Source organism: Ammospiza nelsoni, chromosome 18 (genome assembly GCF_027579445.1).
Source record: "Ammospiza nelsoni isolate bAmmNel1 chromosome 18, bAmmNel1.pri, whole genome shotgun sequence".
Classification (NCBI taxonomy): Eukaryota; Metazoa; Chordata; class Aves; order Passeriformes; family Passerellidae; genus Ammospiza; species Ammospiza nelsoni.
In genome coordinates, this window is record NC_080650.1 from 5,450,808 (window position 1) to 5,468,291 (window position 17,484).

At 40.4% G+C, this 17,484-nt stretch overlaps 1 protein-coding gene across 3 annotated transcripts; it reads right to left on the bottom strand.

Moving 5' to 3' along the window:
• Positions 1–219: 219 nt before the first annotated feature.
• SUSD2 (sushi domain containing 2) lies at positions 220–17,053 on the bottom strand. Of its 3 annotated transcripts, none has more exons than XM_059485145.1 (15): positions 16,276–17,053; positions 14,829–15,033; positions 13,355–13,506; positions 12,689–12,856; positions 12,277–12,451; positions 10,727–10,928; positions 9,614–9,699; positions 9,128–9,396; positions 8,014–8,157; positions 7,480–7,635; positions 6,892–7,140; positions 6,315–6,587; positions 5,614–5,799; positions 1,350–1,398; positions 220–1,044 (listed from the first exon to the last, which is right to left on the bottom strand). In XM_059485145.1, the coding sequence occupies exons 1-15, from the start codon at positions 16,340–16,342 to the stop codon at positions 1,032–1,034; spliced, it is 2,394 nt and encodes a 797-aa protein (XP_059341128.1). In that variant the 5' UTR covers positions 16,343–17,053; the 3' UTR covers positions 220–1,031. The 3 variants fall into 3 exon arrangements, with proteins under 3 accessions (XP_059341128.1, XP_059341126.1, XP_059341127.1); XM_059485143.1 differs by having other exon boundaries at positions 1,350–1,440; XM_059485144.1 differs by lacking the exons at positions 220–1,044; positions 1,350–1,398 and adding an exon at positions 2,319–2,531.
• Between the last annotated feature and the right edge of the window lie 431 nt (positions 17,054–17,484).

Below are 17,484 nucleotides of genomic sequence, written 5' to 3' on the forward strand. Positions count from 1 at the left end.
GACAGCCACACAGACAGGAACACACAGCCACAGGAGCCCACCACGCCCAGGGACCCGGGGCATTGGCGGGCGGGCACGGACATGGGGACGTGAGGGGACACCCACGCTTACAGCACAACACACACCCAGAGCGACAAAAAACACAGCAGCCAGCAGCTCCCAGCCGAAAGGAGCATCGTTGCTTTCTGAAAATGCACGTGCAGAAAGATAGGGTTTGGGTTTGTGGTTTGTTTGGTTTGAGTTTTTGTTTGTTTGTTTTCATCTACATGAAGATCCCAAAGGACAAAGTGTCAAGGTGGTAATCTCAAGCAATCGTCTAAACTTTTACAAAGTCTTTACCCAGTCTGCGAGACGTTTTAGTAATGGTAAAACAGCTTTGCTATGAACCAACCAATATGAAAAACCCCCCACACGACCAGTTTAAAAAGCATTTAAAAAGTTGCTTTGTCAGGAACAGAAATAGGGCAAACATCCTTTGTACAAGGTACATCCTTGTACCCCCTTTACAACACTGCTGTGTAATCAAATAGCAACCCATACAGGCAGAGAACAATTTACTATTCTGTAGGGGAACAATCAAAATACAGTTTGTAGGCCTTAACTATTGTATCAATACACAGTGTAGATGCATCTCACTTTTAGCACACAGAAACTTCCTGCCATATAAAGTTGATTTTGAGGGGGAAAGTATGCTTACATTTCTTTTGGCCTTTGTGACACATATAGAAAGGAAAAAATGGTCTTCATATAGTAGCATGGATTTACCCATAAATTTAAATATCACAGCATAATATGCCACATTCTTATTTCTTTGAGCTGAATTAATTGTGAATGTAGCATTTTTAAGTGATGAAATACTGAAAAACAATATCAGTGTTCTGTTAGCTTGGCACTGTGCTTTTTTTTTTCTTTTTTGTGACAGGTTCAGAAGTATGTAGTTCTTCCTCACACATAGAGTCTTCTTTCCAAGGGCTGTAACCTCATTTTCTTTCCGTTCACTCAATTTCGATTCCATTTTAGCTGGCATTCTATTACTTGTGAACACTGGAACAGAGAAGGATTAAAAATTTGTAACAGTTGCTAACGAAGTTCAGAAAATCAACCATATCTCCATTTCAGCCCACCAGTATTCCCGGCAAAACCATTTTCATTCACCACTTTGCCCTCTTTCTCCACTAGTCAGTTTCACACACAGTTAAGTGTTTATACATCAGTTGCACTTTTTTTTAACCTGTAGCACACTGGCAGTTTGTTGCCAGTGGTCATTACTAAATTATTGTTTAAAAAGTCATAGCAGTTGCTATTTCTTTAGGAGGTTCATTTCTGTTTTCAGTTCAGTCAAGGCTTACCTCTTCTTTGTGCATAAATAACCCAGACGTCCCAGGACTGCAAGGCCAACTAATCCAAAGACAGTGCCAATAACAATTACTTGTTTGATAGCTGAAAAACAGAGACCAACCACAAAAAAACCCCATGAAGACTTTGATATACATTTCTTCATATCTGTTTGAATGCAATTGCATGACAATTTTTGAAATTGTACATGTAGTGTTAATTTTTCTGTTCTCTTTTTTTGTGGAACTGCCTCCCCTGGCAGTGGGATTGGACTGAATGATGTCCAGAGGTCCCTTCCAACCCTTTACCCTTTCAGATTCTCTGAAACTGGTAAAGATTAGGAACTCACAGAATTCCTACATTTAACTGTTAGGGCAGGTGGCTGCAAAAGCTTTGTAACACAAAGGGTGGCTAGTGGTTAATATGTCGTCAACATTTTGAATGTGCAATATTGATGTGGAACTGTCAATCCCAACTGAAATAGTTTTCAATTTTTATTCCATATGGTTTGATTACTTTAAATATTGCCCCTATTTTGGCATTAAATTTTGAAACTACCTTTGCTGCTTAATAATCTACATAAAAGGGAAGTGACTACATTACATCAGAGAGTTTGAACACACTAAAACAAAAAAAGTATCTGCTTGATTCTGTGACTGCCTAACAAGGACACCTGAAAGAGAGAAAGAAACCAGATATGAAACAAATTTTGAATAAAAACTATAATTTTGTTTTCTTATTCTACTAAGCAGTAGCAGATTACCATATAAGAATATTTGTAAAAGTTAAGAGATGCAGCATGTGGAGTGAAGTGTCTGGGAGAAACAACGATTCCTGCATTTTGTATCTGAGCCTCAATACATCAGGGCTGCATTTCTGTCAGCCCTTCCTTCCATCACTTTGTCACACCCGCCCAACCCACAGCCTAGCACACAGTGATGGCATAACAGACACTTCTGTGATCCTAGAACAGATTATTCAGCTGCTGATTTGGTTCATAGTGAAGTTTAAGGAAAGAAATGGGATACATAAACTGTTTCACAAGCGTTGATCCATCATCCAGTAACTTCTTAACAAGGCTTAATGTTTGTGTTACACATCCTTCACAGGGAGGCACCAGTCCCTGCCAAGTGATGAGAACCCACCACTGGCTAAAGTAGTTAGTCCAGTAGTGATTTGCCTCTGTTGTGAAATCTCTGTGTTTGAAAAAAACACAGAAGACTAATGAGATTTCTGACAGCTTTTCAAAATGAACAGCATTTACACAGAGCCTGAGACTGGAAAAGGAAATCTGAAAGTGAATAGAGGAGGAGGGGGGGAAAGGAGAATGTAACCCAAAAGACAAACAAAACTAGATTACCCTTAATATCACCATATTGTCTGTCTCAAAAAGACTCTATGTACATATGCTGCCACTATCTTATGATTTTTAGCTGGATGTTACATCTCATTTTACTAGAATCTCCTTTTTGCTTTTGCTGGATGGCTTCTTTGTTCTTCCTCTTTGTGATATTCTGTGAAGAGAGCTTGCTGTGGTGCTGGCAAGACTTGCAGTGGGATTGTAATTAGAAGCATAGCAAAATAATTATTAGCAGCGGATTTCCATGGAAACTTTAGTCCAAGGAAGCAAAACTCAAAAACAACAATATGCAGGCCCAACAACATAATTTGTATTTGAATTTCAAAATACCAAAATGGATTTTGTAAAATAACTGGCATTACATTTTCTTGTTTCCACCTCTTTTCCTATCCAATTTTCCTGGTTCCCATGTCTTTATTTTAAATATTCCCTTTTGAAAAGGCATATAGCAATTAAAAAACCTCGATGATTTGCAAGACAGAGCTTGAACCTGATGTGCCACAAAACTGCAGTGTCATGGACACAGAACTGTAAAGAAATACACCTGTAAGCTTAGAATTACAGAGGGCTGGGCCCTGTGCTCCTGAGCAGCATGAAAGAAATAACTTGACAAAGTGTGTGTTTAATAGTTCACTTTCAAAGTGAAAAAGTGACTGCTGATCACAGTGGCTAGGTCAGTGATCACCCATTCAGGCACCCAGAAACTGGGAAGGGCTGTCCATTAATTTTGTCAGCATTTGCCTGGTGTCAAGAAGGTCTTTGTCACAGGACTTGATAGAATGGATGTTGGTGAAACAGCAGCATGCTGCTGTGTAAGGAGGAAAACAACAGAGAAAATTGACCTCGGGAACAATAGCTTATGACAACACAAGGACCTTTTCTGTTCTGGAGAAGAGACGGCTTGGGGGATGGAGAATAGAAAAAATAGCCAAGTAGAGAAGTAAGACAAGGAAAACTGGCATTGGATTTCAGCTGTGTCTTGGACCAGGGGCAGAAGTTTATTTAGTGAAAAGCAAGTACTAGCTGTCCATGCTTTAAAAATATGAGAAGTTTAGATATTAGTGAAAGGAACTTGGAACTGTATTGCCTCTCTTCTCTGTAGAGACCTGGGCCTGTCAATAGAATAGCCTTCACAAACAATCACTGACATCTAGCAGAGCGCCTTATGGAAGAAAAAAAAGCAAGGCTAACTATAAATGCCACTAGTAGGGCATAGCAGTAAGAAAAAAGAATGGAGAAATTTGTATTTTATATTGTGTTGCTCAGTTGTTGGTGTTGTCAGCATCCTGCTGCTGTGGGCAGCATTGCCATACTCCAACTTCCTGCAGCTAATAAAAACCATCAATTTTGGTTCACATTACAAAAACTAGAACATCAAATATCAAATAGTAAGGAAGATCTTTGTTGCAATCAGATCAATAAAATTCTTTCACACCTTGTTTTTCTTTGTCACCTTCCAGGAAAGCATTGGAAAACACTGTGGGTTTTGTTTGCTTATCCACAAAGCTGTGTCACATCTCCATCATTCTGAATGCAATCAATCCCTGCATATCTTCCAGCTCCTTTCCTCTGATCTCACAGGGCTGCCTTTCTGTACCCCTTTTGCTAGTGTAAATGTCAGCATCTGTTTTGCTTATTGAGACTGACTGGCTCTTATCCAGTATGTATGTGGTTGATGGCAGCAGTGGAAAAATATTCTTAGCTTTCAGCTTGGCAGAAAGTTTTGCCATTGCCTATTTAAGATCTGGCCTTTGTGAATTTTTCTGCTGCCCAAACTCACTGCAGTTCATCTTACAAATATTGCTAAGTTGAGAACTGCACTGGAAATGTACAAGCAATTGGTACAGGCAGCAGAGGCTGATGAAATGTGCCAGCATGACAGGAATTCGTTGCTGATGTGAAATGCACTTCCCACATTTCTTTGGAAGGGTCTTAGAATGGAGAATATGTTAGTATGAATTATTTGATGAGTGCTTTTGGGAGCTATTAACTCAGCATTGAAAGTGCTTCAACATGCCATCTGGCCTTGCACCACCCTGGTGCTTTGAAATATTGCCATCTTGAGGACATTTGGAGTGTATGTGGTGAATGAATAAAAAGAAAATTTTGGGCCATTTTCTGTAAATCATAGAGACAGCCTATGCTACTAAACTGCTACTAAATCCAACAATCCCAGACTAACTGATAATCTATTAGTAGTGACACAAGAGGGGGAATAAATCTGTGTTATTTATACTAAATACTATTGCATCATTCACAATACTTTTACTGCTACAGAATAATAGAATTATGTTTTGAGATAAGATAATATTTTAGAAAGAAAAAGTGAAAGAGTTCAACAAGTGTGGGCTGTGTCTGCTCTCAAATCACAGAATCACAGAACAGCTGAGGTGGGATGGGAACTTTGGAGGTCATTTTGTCCAACTCCCCTGTTCAAGCAGGACCACACAGAGTGAGTTGTCCAGGACCATGACCTGATAACTTTTGAATATCTCTAGGGAGGGAGATATTCAAACTTCTCTGTGCCAGTGCTCAGTCACAATCACAGTAAAATGGGTTTTCGGATGTTCAGAGGTAAGCTTCTGTGCTTCAGAGCATGCCTGTGGCCTCTGCTCTTGTCCCTGAGCACCACTGAAAAAATCCTGGCTCCATCCTCTTTTCACCCAGACTTCAGGTACCTGTACCCATTGATAAAACAAAAACTTTAATATCTCCACCAAAACACACAAAACCACCCTAAGTCACCTGTTATATAGATTTGAATAATAGTCTTTCTAGAAATTCAGATATCTCATGTCCAATGCTTTACCAAGTAAGAGAAGTTGCTTTTGTCAAGGGCCATCATGGTATTCTGAGGTTGCCTTGTCCTTGATAATGATTTTTTAGTGACAATATGTGATATCTAAAAGGCAACAGACCTGTTTCTTGGCTGCACTGGGGTGTGTCCCCTGACCAGGTTCCTGACACTTGGCAGGTTCTCTCCTGTGACCCTCCTGTGAGTTCATAGCCCTCACTGCAGGTGAAATTGATGGTTGAGCCCAGCAGGTAGTTAGTACTATTCTTTCTTCCATTGGTTGGATGATCCAGCCAGCCACAAGAGATCACTAATAAAAGAAACATATCTGGTTAGAGTATTTAGGACTTAGACCAGCAAATCTCCATTACAATGATTCAAACAGAATTTTAGTGGCAACTCATGGAAAAACAAAGATTTTTAAACTATCTGAAAGACAATACTTCCTGCTACTTTTAAAATTTATTTTTAAGTCCAAGGAAGACAGCTTAATGCATATAAAATGAAGATAAACTTTCTGTGCTCTGGTGTTATAGTGGAAGAAATGGAAAGAAATTTGAGTTTGCCTAAGTATTCTATCAGTACAGAGATTTCCTGGTACAAAGATGATTCCCTAAAATCAGATTATTTATAGGTGCATGAACCTACAGTTAAGCAAAGCCTCCTCAAACAGTGTTAACTCTTTAGATGCCCAGTAGAAATATCTATAGTGCTGCTCCCTATGGGCTGTTCACTTAAGATTTGGACTTGATGATCCCAGTGGGTCACCTCCAACTCAGAATATCCTGTTATTCTGTAATGATGTTTTGTGGAATGTTGTATCACCTGGCTCTAGATGTTCTACCAGCAGCTTGTGATTCTGATGGGAAAGCCTTGTGGAACTTCCCACTTGAAGGTTTCTTGTTGTCAGGACATCAAATCTGCAGAATGGGTCAGAGCCGCAGCGTGAGACCATCTCTTCTAGCAGGGGATCAGCAGGGTCCTCATGAGGGGAGAAGACGGGCAGGAAGGAGGCATTGTGCTTGTCCCCATAAAAGAAACTGTCCAGTAAGAATTCCGAGTCATAAGTAAAGAGAGAAGTTCCATTTTCAATTGCCCCTTGGGAGACAGAGACAGAAAGAGATTCATCCATAACATTGCCGACATAGACCACCTTCTGCTATTAATCCAAGTGTTTATCTACAGAAATGTAGCTGGAGCTGGAAGGGACATAGGAACAAAAGTCCTCCACCATGGCTCTGTTTTCACTCCCCAGGTGGGTAGAGGAGGGCATATTTCTCTTACTCTCTTCTCTTCCCCCAGTACTGGTTGCTTGGCACAGACTTAATTTCCTAGTCCTTAAATCATAATCTGTCTTAAATTTGTAAAGAAAATGTAATAACAGACCATAGAAATTACTTACAGCTAGCTCCAAACTCAAACACCTGCTGGGGACTCGCATGAACTGACATGGTGGTTTTGTTCTTGAAGGTGTAGTCATCCTGTAGATTGTCATTCATTACTCCAAAGAGACCCCATGTGTGATTCATAAACTTCTCTGGGAGCAGAATTGTCAGGGTCAGAAATCCTCCATTTCCCCTTATTTCCACTCCAGACCCAGAAGAGAACATCACTGTGATGTTCTGATCAGGTGTAGAATAGAGAAAGAGACCTATAACCATGAGAGGAAGAGAAAACAGCTAATTATCCACAGTGAAAAAAATGCTGTGTTTAAGCATCAGTTTAAATCATCAGTTTTAACCATTTTTTCATACAGCTTTTCCTCCCTTCCACTCTGAGCTGCACTCTGAGAAGCATTTAAAGGGAAGCCACACCTTCACACTACGAACAAGTGAAAGAGAACATAGAAACCATGGACACTGAAGCCACCTAAAACACTTGACAAAAGGATGCTGAAAAGAGTTGAAATGCATGCACCTAGAGACACCTTTAACTATCCATGGGCTCCATCAGAATGGAATTGCTTACAAGGCTGATATGTGTAACTAACCTTTCAAGTCCATCCAAGTTTGTTCAGAGAAGTTGAGAACCCTCTGGTTCAGGAGGACCTCCAGGTGCAGATCCTCAGAGTAGCGCACTTCAACCACATCAGTGTTGTTCTCCTGCATGGCCACTGCAGACAGGCCTGTCCCCTGAGCCCCAGTTCCTTCCAAATGGAAAAAAATGCTATCAAAATGCATCAGCTGGCATTGCCTGATTTCTAGAACTGGCCTTCTGTTTCCTTATTGATGAGAATGGGCATGGAGAGAAATAAGAATTTTTTGGAGCTCTTAAACACAGTAGAAAACTTTACACTTCCATTAATCACACCCAATAAAAAACCTAGCAATTAAACTTTGATTGGGAAGCTTTTCCTGAAGATGTTGTCTGCTTTCTGATTATCTTCAGAATGGTGACTATTCACAAATGGCCAAAAAAGAAGACTAGAGATGGCTGGAGGATTGATGCTAAGTGCAAATCAAGCAAATATCAAATCTCAGTTCTGCAAATCTCAGAAGTTCAGAAGCTCTACTTCGTCTCTTACCATTGGGAAAGTGTGCCTGCTGTGTCCTCCCTTGCACTCTCAGGGATGTGAGATCAGACTCTACCAATGTGTATTCTCCTAGGCCATTGAAGGTGAAGTTCAGACCATCAAATGTAAAGAAATGGGGATCCCCAAAAGCAGATGCTATTTTTAAAAACAAAAAGAGAATTAAGATCAAGCAAAAATCACAACCTGTTAGTCCTCAAGTTCATGAGAAAGGAAAGAGAAGTCTGTCACATGCAATATATGGGGAGATTTGGACATGAATACAGAGCTATTGCTTTATCTTTGCATCCATATCCTTTGCACTCTTAATCCCCTTTTGCATTTCCAACTTCCATGTAAATTGCTGCAAGTTCCTACTAATTTATCTTCTTTTGTATGCTTTAATCTGTATAGTAACTAATACAATGAACCTTGCCATCAAGTTGTAAAGTTGTATTTTCACAAATTCAAACTCTACTTCTGCCAATACTTTTGATGGGGTTTCTTTAAGCAGCCAGATCACTCATTCATGACCCCTAACTACCTAGTGCAATGTCCTCTACACTTTTCTCCTTTTTTCCTGATGCAAACTGCTGCCTCTTGGTACTTCTTTATGGGAGGCCAAGTCCTGCTGGACACCACAGCATCTCAGCAGCAGAGAAGGCAAAATGTGGTAGCAACAGAGATATGACAAGACTTGAAGACTGATTTAAAAGCAAGCAGGAGAAAACCAGACATCTTGTAAATTGTAAAACTTTCTTATTTGATATGAATGTTTCTCACCATGACAGCTTTTCTAGCTACTTCCTACCTGTCATTAACCACCTCTAACCACCTTTTTTTCTGAAGAAGTCCACACTGATGATATAAAGTTGTGGGCATTGACTACTGTGCTTTGGCTATTTAGGTTCCAGGGATGAGTGAGATGCTCAACAACAGAAAATCTTGCAGCACAATTAAAAAACACACAGATTTTTGTAAGTGATATATCAAGAGAAACTTTCCATGGAATTTTTCCACAGGACATTATACCCTCACCATTGTCAACTCATATATGCACATACACAAATATTCTAGAAGCCAACACTACGAAAAATCTACACTCCATAAGGAAATCTGGAGCCCTTACCAGCTCGGGGAGGGCGGTACGTCCTGCAGTCACTAGAGGGCCGCCTTTTCATATAGAAGTCACAATTCTCAGACCACAGGCAGCAGTAATAGAAGCTGATAACATCATAAAGCCAGTGGGAAAAGCCAGGTATCCGGGGAGGCTTCAAGAAAGGCGGTGAGCCCCAGTCGTGTCCTCGATCAGGTGTGCTGCCTCCGGTGGAGTCGTATGTGAGGATTTGGGTTCCCGTGGAGTCATAGCAGCACTGCTGTCCAGCCCCATACTGGGGACTGATTGAGAAAAGCAGCAAGAAAATCATCATTTACCTCGGTGGGGTTCTTTTCTATTTAGGGGTTGCTTACTGACTTTTTATGGATACAGCTAAATATTTTGTTTGCCAAGCTTTATCTGATATCCAGTTAGACTTCACCCCTGACTTCTGTGATGCTGCTGTCTCTGAGATGAAAGGATTAACCAAAAAAATGCAGTTTAAAAGAAGTTCTTTACCTGGCTTGAATGGCTCTTACACAATGCACAGCACCAGGATGATAAGTACACACACTCCCCTTTTCAATATCACAGCCATAATCTGTCTGAAAAAGATCAATGTTCACACTTAATGGGCTTCTTGCCTCATTGTCCTTTCTGTTCTTACATTCTGTTCCCACCTTTTGTATCTGACAGGTGTGTAAAGTTGACATGAACTGGTTAAGGTCGTGTTGAACAGCATGGTATGATAGGAAAAATGGTGAATTTTATACTCAAGTGTCTGGAGCACGTGTCTGACCTGAACATTTTGCAGTCTGTTACAACAGACCTTGAAGAACAAAGGCAGCCAGATGGGAATTCAACTGTAAGTGTACAACAAACACAGGCACAGAGTAAATGTTTATCCTGTGTTCTTAGACAGAGGCAGTAGATCTATTCTTTATCTTCACAAGTTTTTACACGTCATGTTTGGAGCTTCATAACCAGAATAGTAAAAATATTTACCTAAACTTTTTTTTTTAAATGCATAAACACATGCCACTATTTGGTGTCATAAATAGGAGAGGAAGTCACTCTCATCTGATCCTCAGATCAGCAGTGTAAGTGAAAGTGTAGACTGAATGGCAATTGATTTCTTAGCTTTTGTCAGTTCCTTGATAACAGTGAAGCTGAGAAGGAGGAAGGAAGCAGGATAAAGGAAATAATGGATTAGAGCTCTGATGTACATGGCAGAAGGGTTTGCAGCAAAGTATGAAAAACTAGGCAGAAATAGTTTGTCACAGCATGGGATATCACCTTCAAACACAGACTGTGATCTTGTAGGATCTTGAAGAAGCCATCCCTGCTCCCAGCTCCACAGAGTGTTTTCAGTCTGCCGTTGGAACTCCTGTTTTAATTCCCTGTTTGAGTGTCATTTCCATCTCCTATTCTATAGGCACTTCTATTCATACTGCCTAGATAAGCTGTATTTACCTCTGCCATTTGATATTCTACTTGGGCATAATTTATATGTAATTTAATGTCCTTGCAATGATGTTTAGAGAGGGAACAGGGGTGTGTGTGTGGAGTTTGGCACTCCTAAAGCTTCCACCTGGAATTGTAATAAGCCAGAGGGATCAGTTAATAACTTACATGGAACCTGCCAGTGTCAGCTCTTGCCTGTGCCAAGGTGCAAGGGCAGTCTATAATTTCTTCCTTGAAGTTTGGAAGCAACTCTTCCTTTCTGTCCCATTCCATACATTTTGCAGTTGCCCATGCATTTGGGTCATTTCTGAAGTCTTTCTCAAGGTGCCAAGCCAATGCATGGTCTGGGCTCCAGATTGATGGAATATTGCTGGTAAAAAAGAGAAACAAAAAATAGATCTGATAGCTGAACAAGCATTATTTTGACAGTAGCACTGTGGCTCAATTGCTAATTATAATTAAAAGCATCTTTTGACTTTCAAGTTATTTCATTGCAAAGCCCACTGCTTGCTTTTTCCTTCAAAAAGTTATGGCACATCAAAATTTTCCAAATTCACAAGGCGTCAGGACAGCATGCAGCAAGTATGCAATAATCAGAATACATTTTAGTAATCATGATTCTGGCTTACATAGATCCTTTTAGAGGAAGGTTTTGTATTCATGCCTTTTGACACTGAAATTTCATTTAGGCCAGAATGAAGAATATCTGGGTTCTTTAACAAAATATAACAACAGCAGTAATATCAGAACTAATGGCTATAGAAATCATTCAGAATCCTTGAAATGTTCCAAAGCCACTCTGCTTTTCCCCCATGAAAAAAAATCTATACAAAGTGTAATAAAAAGACCTCTAGAAGGGGAAAAGGTTATCCCTCTATGTTCAAAAATGTTCTGACATATTAGCAATATGTTGTAACACTGAAGAGGTGGCATTTATGTACTCACAGTCTACACCATCTACATCAAACCTGCAGATATGGAAGAATTGTGAAGGAATAACCATGGAGCACTTACAAAGGTAGTTCACAAAAAATCAGGGGGAAATATGCAATGAAAGAAAAGAAAATGGCCATAAAATTTGAAGGAATGCAAAAACCTGAATACAAAATAGAAGAGGAAGGGCTGTGGCTGCAGGGATTGAGTCCCACAATTAGGGACTCCTCCACAGTTGTGACAAAACAAAAGAATCAGCAGATCCTACTCTGCTGAGAGCATGGGTTTGGCTGCAGTAATTTTCTTCATAGCAGCCACATTTTAGATCTGTGACCAAGACAGTGCTGATAACATTGATAAACCAGTGCTTATCTCCTGCTGGCACAGTGTCAAGGTCTTCTCTGTGTCTCATGCTGGCCCCAGGGAGAAGGCCAGGAGGGAGCACAGCTGTGACAGCCAACCCAAGCTGACCAAAGGGATATTCCATGCCCTAGACCAGCAAGTCCATTAATAAAACTGCAGGGGTGTTTTTCCAAAGCAGCTCTTACTGGGTGACTAACTGTGCATCAGTCTGCTCATGGGAGACTTCATAATTCTTCCTCCATGCTCCTCTTTACTGAGTAAACTGTCTTTATGTTGACCTATGAGTTTTTCTCACTTTTGACCTTCCAGTTTTCTCCCCATTTTTTCCCAGGAAATGGAGCCTGAGTCTCAGTTTTGAATGCCAACCGCTTATAAGGTAGCTATTATTATTATTATTATAATTATTATTATTATTAACTTGCCTCTGCCCATCAAAATAGTTGCTGGGTATAATTCTCAAAATTCCATAGTCCCATGTACTGTAATTTCCCTCAGCAGGTACAGGAAGGAAAGAATATTTCCCTGTATTGGGGGTTTCTCTTGCCAAAGTATAAAGGTATTTCCATTCAGCCCTCCAGTTTTCTGAATAACTGTCACCTGTCAGAGAGAGGAGGAAAAAGGTTTTGGATGCTGGAAAAGAGCAATAGCCACAAGATTGAAATGAGACGTCTCCACCCATATATAAATGAAGAGGAAAAGCTGACATTATTGTAATCAGTTATTTACACTTGCAGGTTGCAGTGAAAGTGACCACAAGCTGTGCAGAGCTCTGCACAAGAGTTCTGTGTGTGATAAATGCTTGTAGGAAAAGGGTCACTTTAAGGGTCACTTTACCTGTTTCCTGGTATCCCCAGACTTCTATGTTGACATGAGTTGTTTCAAGTGTCTGGTGTGTCCACGTAAGAGTTAAGTTTCCACCAGTGTTGGAGGTGCCATAGTATTGCCATTTTGTCTCATTTACCAAAGTGCATTTTTCTCCATCTGAAACTTTGCTGTGATGTACTGCATTGCAGAGCAGAAAAAGAGGGCTAATGACATTTTGGCTTTGCATAGTCCTGAAAAAGTGCTACTCTATTATTTAAGATTTAGCGGGATTTCCCCTGGGTATGTTTTACACAGCACAGGATGCATGACATGAAAAGAATAAGCTGAAGCTGATAGAATGCAACCCTTACTAATACTTGCAGTCCTTAGATTACAACACCACAATGCAATTATTTGAAGAGGGGACAAAAAGGGATAGAAGTAGGGATGAGGTGGGAACAGTTTTGGTCAATCTCATTTTAAAGCAGGACTTTTTATCAGTTAATGCTGCTGCTGCTACTCAATTGCTGTGAAAGTTCATCTCTCAAAAGATGAATTAACATGAGGCGAGTGAGACTTTCTTTTCTGAGGCCTGTTAAGGAAGAATAAAACTTAACTAAAGGAAAAGACTTCTATAATCTTGCATGCATGGTGGAAGAATATAGCAAGAAAAGGGATGCTGTAGATATAAGTAACCTGATAACCAAGTTCCAGAGTAGGGAAATGTTGACCCAGAATCTGTAGAAACTTCAAAAGGGATGAAACCAGTCTCATAAAGCAATGGGGAGATGCAGTGGGCTTTTCCATCCTTGTCAATATAGCCACTGGTTGTGATTTCCTTCTTGAACCTGTAGATGTTGAAAACACTTTTTAATGTCACCGTAGATAGAAGGAGAATTCTGAATATTCTTCAACAAGCAACCTTGTGTCATGAGGGGATCATTTCAAGTCTGGGGCTGTTTTGCTCGTAGCAGGGAATATAAACTGGAAAAATCTGCTCATTGCGTCAATATGAATTCAGCTGCGAACTGCACAAACATACAGCAATCTACAAACCTTCAATTTACTATTTAATTTCTGGAGGAGGGAGATATGGTAAATTAGCAACAAAGGGGCAACAGGCAGAGGAAAATAACGTTATAGCATTGGTAAGATTACAGGGTGGCTAACAATGACCATGATGCAGTTATTGCAAATTTCTGATTTGTTTTTTTTTCCCTGGTAAGTCCTGTGAGGGCAACGAAAGGAATTTCATGCTGTTGTAGCATTTCTGTTGCAAAGGTTAACTCAGAAGGCAACACTTGTTATTTAACCATTTGATTCCAGTTAGGGCTCTTGCCCAGAGTCCTGGGGATTAACCCCACCTGTGACTTTTCAAGACTGATATATGGGGACTGAATATCTATTCCAAGTATCAGAGGGAGCTGGGGCCTGCCAGGACATAGGACCTTTGCTTTTCTGCACTGGAATTTGCCTTGGCTATAATTATGTAACTCTGCAGGTACTTCGAAGTGCACAGTTGTGTTCTACAGAGTGAATGCCTTGGTCAAAGGTTTTCCAAATAAAGAATTGAAAACTTTTTCAGGTACTGCTACCCAGATGGGAAGGACTCCAAAATCTCACTCAGAACCTTCTGTGGAAATAATAGCACAACATCTGGGTCATCAAAATTCAGTGTACTGTATGTATTGCACGTGCCACATGCACCTGTGATACAGGCTGACACATTTAGGATCCACAGCTTTCTCTTACAGGAAAAACATCAGGTGTCCTACCTACATCTCTGTCTTGCTGTTTTCTCGTTCAGATTAAGAAATAAATACTTTTTTCCCACAAAGGGAAATGCTAAAGAAATATTGACAAGTGCCCTGAAAGGAAACTCTTCCAAAAAGTCACTGTTTTAATATGTTAAGGGAAGAATGAGCAGAGTTATGATTGTACCACACAATAACTCCACCTAAAAGAAACAGTCCTGTGTAGAAATACAGTCCACAGGTATCCTTGAGGGTGAGATTGAGAAGAACTTTTGTACATTTCAGGATTTTAACAACTTTACAAAGTTTTCACTCCTGTATAGACTGGTCTTGTTTTGTGGTAATTGCCTATTGCTGGAGAGTGAGATTTTAAGTTTTGCTTCCCTTTGGCAGAGGAATATAAAATCATGTCCCACCTGCATTTTAGCTTAGAAGAGGGATCAAAAGCTGTGTTGTTAATCACAAAGTCTTTGCCTCCCATAAGAGATCCTGAGTATGGAGAAATTTGAAGACAAAATTCTTTATAATCAGGACAGCATGTCCCCAAGGACTGGCATGTCACCTGGCAAGAACAGGTACCAAGCAGCTCCCCACATCTCTGTGCACAAGAGTCTTCAGCTCCTTGTTAAAGGAAGAAAAAAAGAGTCAGGAATGTTATTGAACTCTTCTAGATGTTCTCAAAAGCACAAGTACATCATCCAAAAGACTGCTGTAAGTAAATAAAATAGGCTGGTTATGTTAGTTTAGGAATGTATTTAGGTGAAGGTTGTAATCACCTGCACATTAAGGTTGCTCCATTTTGAATAGCAAAATACACTTATTTACCTCCCAGAGAGTACATAATTTCATTAATTCCATGGGTATTTTTGCATGTAATAGACAGATAAATCTCCAGAGCAGCCCCTCAGTGAGTATCACCAATTACATTTATTTTTGAGGATAATTCTTAAATGTACCAGAACCCCACCATCAACCCTACATGGGAATCATTAAGAACAGAAAGCCAATGCTCTTGGAAAGTTAAAATCAGCAATGAAATGGGCTCCAACACAAGTTTATTAAGAGAAATTGAAATGTCTTTGTTTTGTGCATTTGATTTGAGTCAGGCCTTAACACGGCAGATACACAGAGAGGTGAGGAGGCTTGTGGCTTACAGACTGTCAGTAATCACTGGACATCACATGGAAAACCACTCAACAAATAAAACACTGAGAAGAAGACAGACATTACAGTAGCACTGTAAAAAATATCTGGATTTCACAAAGTTCAGGGGGAATTAAGTGAGATGAATAAGCTGCAGAGACAGCTGGGAGCACTGAGGACCTTTTGGGAAGTGGAATCTTGCAAGGATAACAGTGTTTGGGAGCTATATCAAGAATACCATGCAATGCTGAGATGATCTAGGTAAGTATCAGAAATTCTAAATTTGGACATGGTTCTTACAAAATTGGAGGCAATTATGAAAAAGTAACTATGGGAGGATTGATTATTTGGGAGGACACAAGTGAAAAGAAAGGCAGGGATCAAGGTGGGTGGTGAAGAACAAGCACAGGAAAATGCAAAGAAGAGAAGTAAAAGCACTTGTCCAATATGGGAAGCTGGAGAGTTTTTCTCTGTCTTTAAATATATTTACTGCATTCTCCAGATTGTCTGTTTACTTACAGAAGAGATCCACTGACCTGCTGGAAATTACAGAGAAAGGGATTGAAAATGAAACTATGCAGGTAAAAGCTGGCCTGTGTGCCTTTACTTTAGCTTGTAAAAACGGTATCCACAATTTCTTACCAAAGTAAGTGCATTCTGAAGTAGAGAAGTCAAAAAAATTTGCAGTTAAAAGCAGCAAAATGTTTGAAAATCACTTACCTGCATTCCAAAAAGCAGTGAGGGTGGAAAGAATGAAGAAAGAAACGTCTAAGCCAACGAATTTCATATTTTGTCCAGATGATTCAGGATGGCTGATTGTGGTAGTCTTTGTGCTAGTCTGGGAAAAGCCTTTAGTGGAAACGGGTGTCCAGAAATAAACAAGATTCTCTCTGTTCAAAGGTTTGTTGTAAATTACCGAAGCAAAACAAACTGAATGAAATGCTCCATTTCAGAGGTCATCTCCAATCAAGGAAAAGATTGAAGGGGAGATAGCCACTGCAACTCCTTCACATTAACAGTCAGATTTTTCCGAAAGGGAGGTAGATGTTTATTGTTTTACAAGCATTTCTGCTTCAAAGCTCAAGGCCACGGGGTCATTGGCAAAAGTTCTATGCTTTAATTTTGCTGGAGGAACGAAAACCTGTTATCACTTAGAAGAATGATAAAGGGTACATGCTGACAGTACAGTTCAGTTCAGAAGATAATGAGATCTAGAGGAAGCATGCTTACTGCACTGGATGTGACAGCATGAGGGCTGATTTAAGTGAAGGCAGACCCCTCCTCTTCCCTAATTTTAAGGGGTTAAATTGACGGAAACTCACCCTTTTTCATCATTTTAAGGGCTTAAATCAGAGGGTTTACCTCCATTTCAGAGCACTTCTGCCTGTTCCCCAGCACCACGTCTCTCGTGTGGGAGCAGTCCTTGCATATATGCAATTTTGGAGGTGGAATTGAAATTCCAGCAATGGGATCCAGGCAGAGAATGACAGCAATGACAGCTCCTTTCCCTAGGAAGGAAAGCACGTAGCCCCAGTGTCTCAGGTGCAGGTGACAGGCTGTCCTGGGGAGCTGAAGTCCCCAAATCCTCTCTGTCCTGGCAGCTTTTGTCTGGGAGCAAACCTCGGATATATTGAATTTTGTGGGTGGAATCCGAGCGGCGGGCACATGAGCAGAGGCTGAGATGACTCGCTGGTGGCACCTGGTGACTCACAGCGCTACTGCAGAGCAGAAATGAGCCCTTGCAAGGGATATTCGTGCACAGTGACTGCAAACCATCAACATGCACAGGAACAAGGAACTGCAGGCTGGAGCTGGGCTCTGAAAGCAAGGGAGCTGAAAGTGTTTCTTTGGATAAACCCATATGGAGAAATTCCCTTTTTGTCTCATCAGTCTGGGTCTACAGGACTGAATCTTTGCAATCAAGAGACA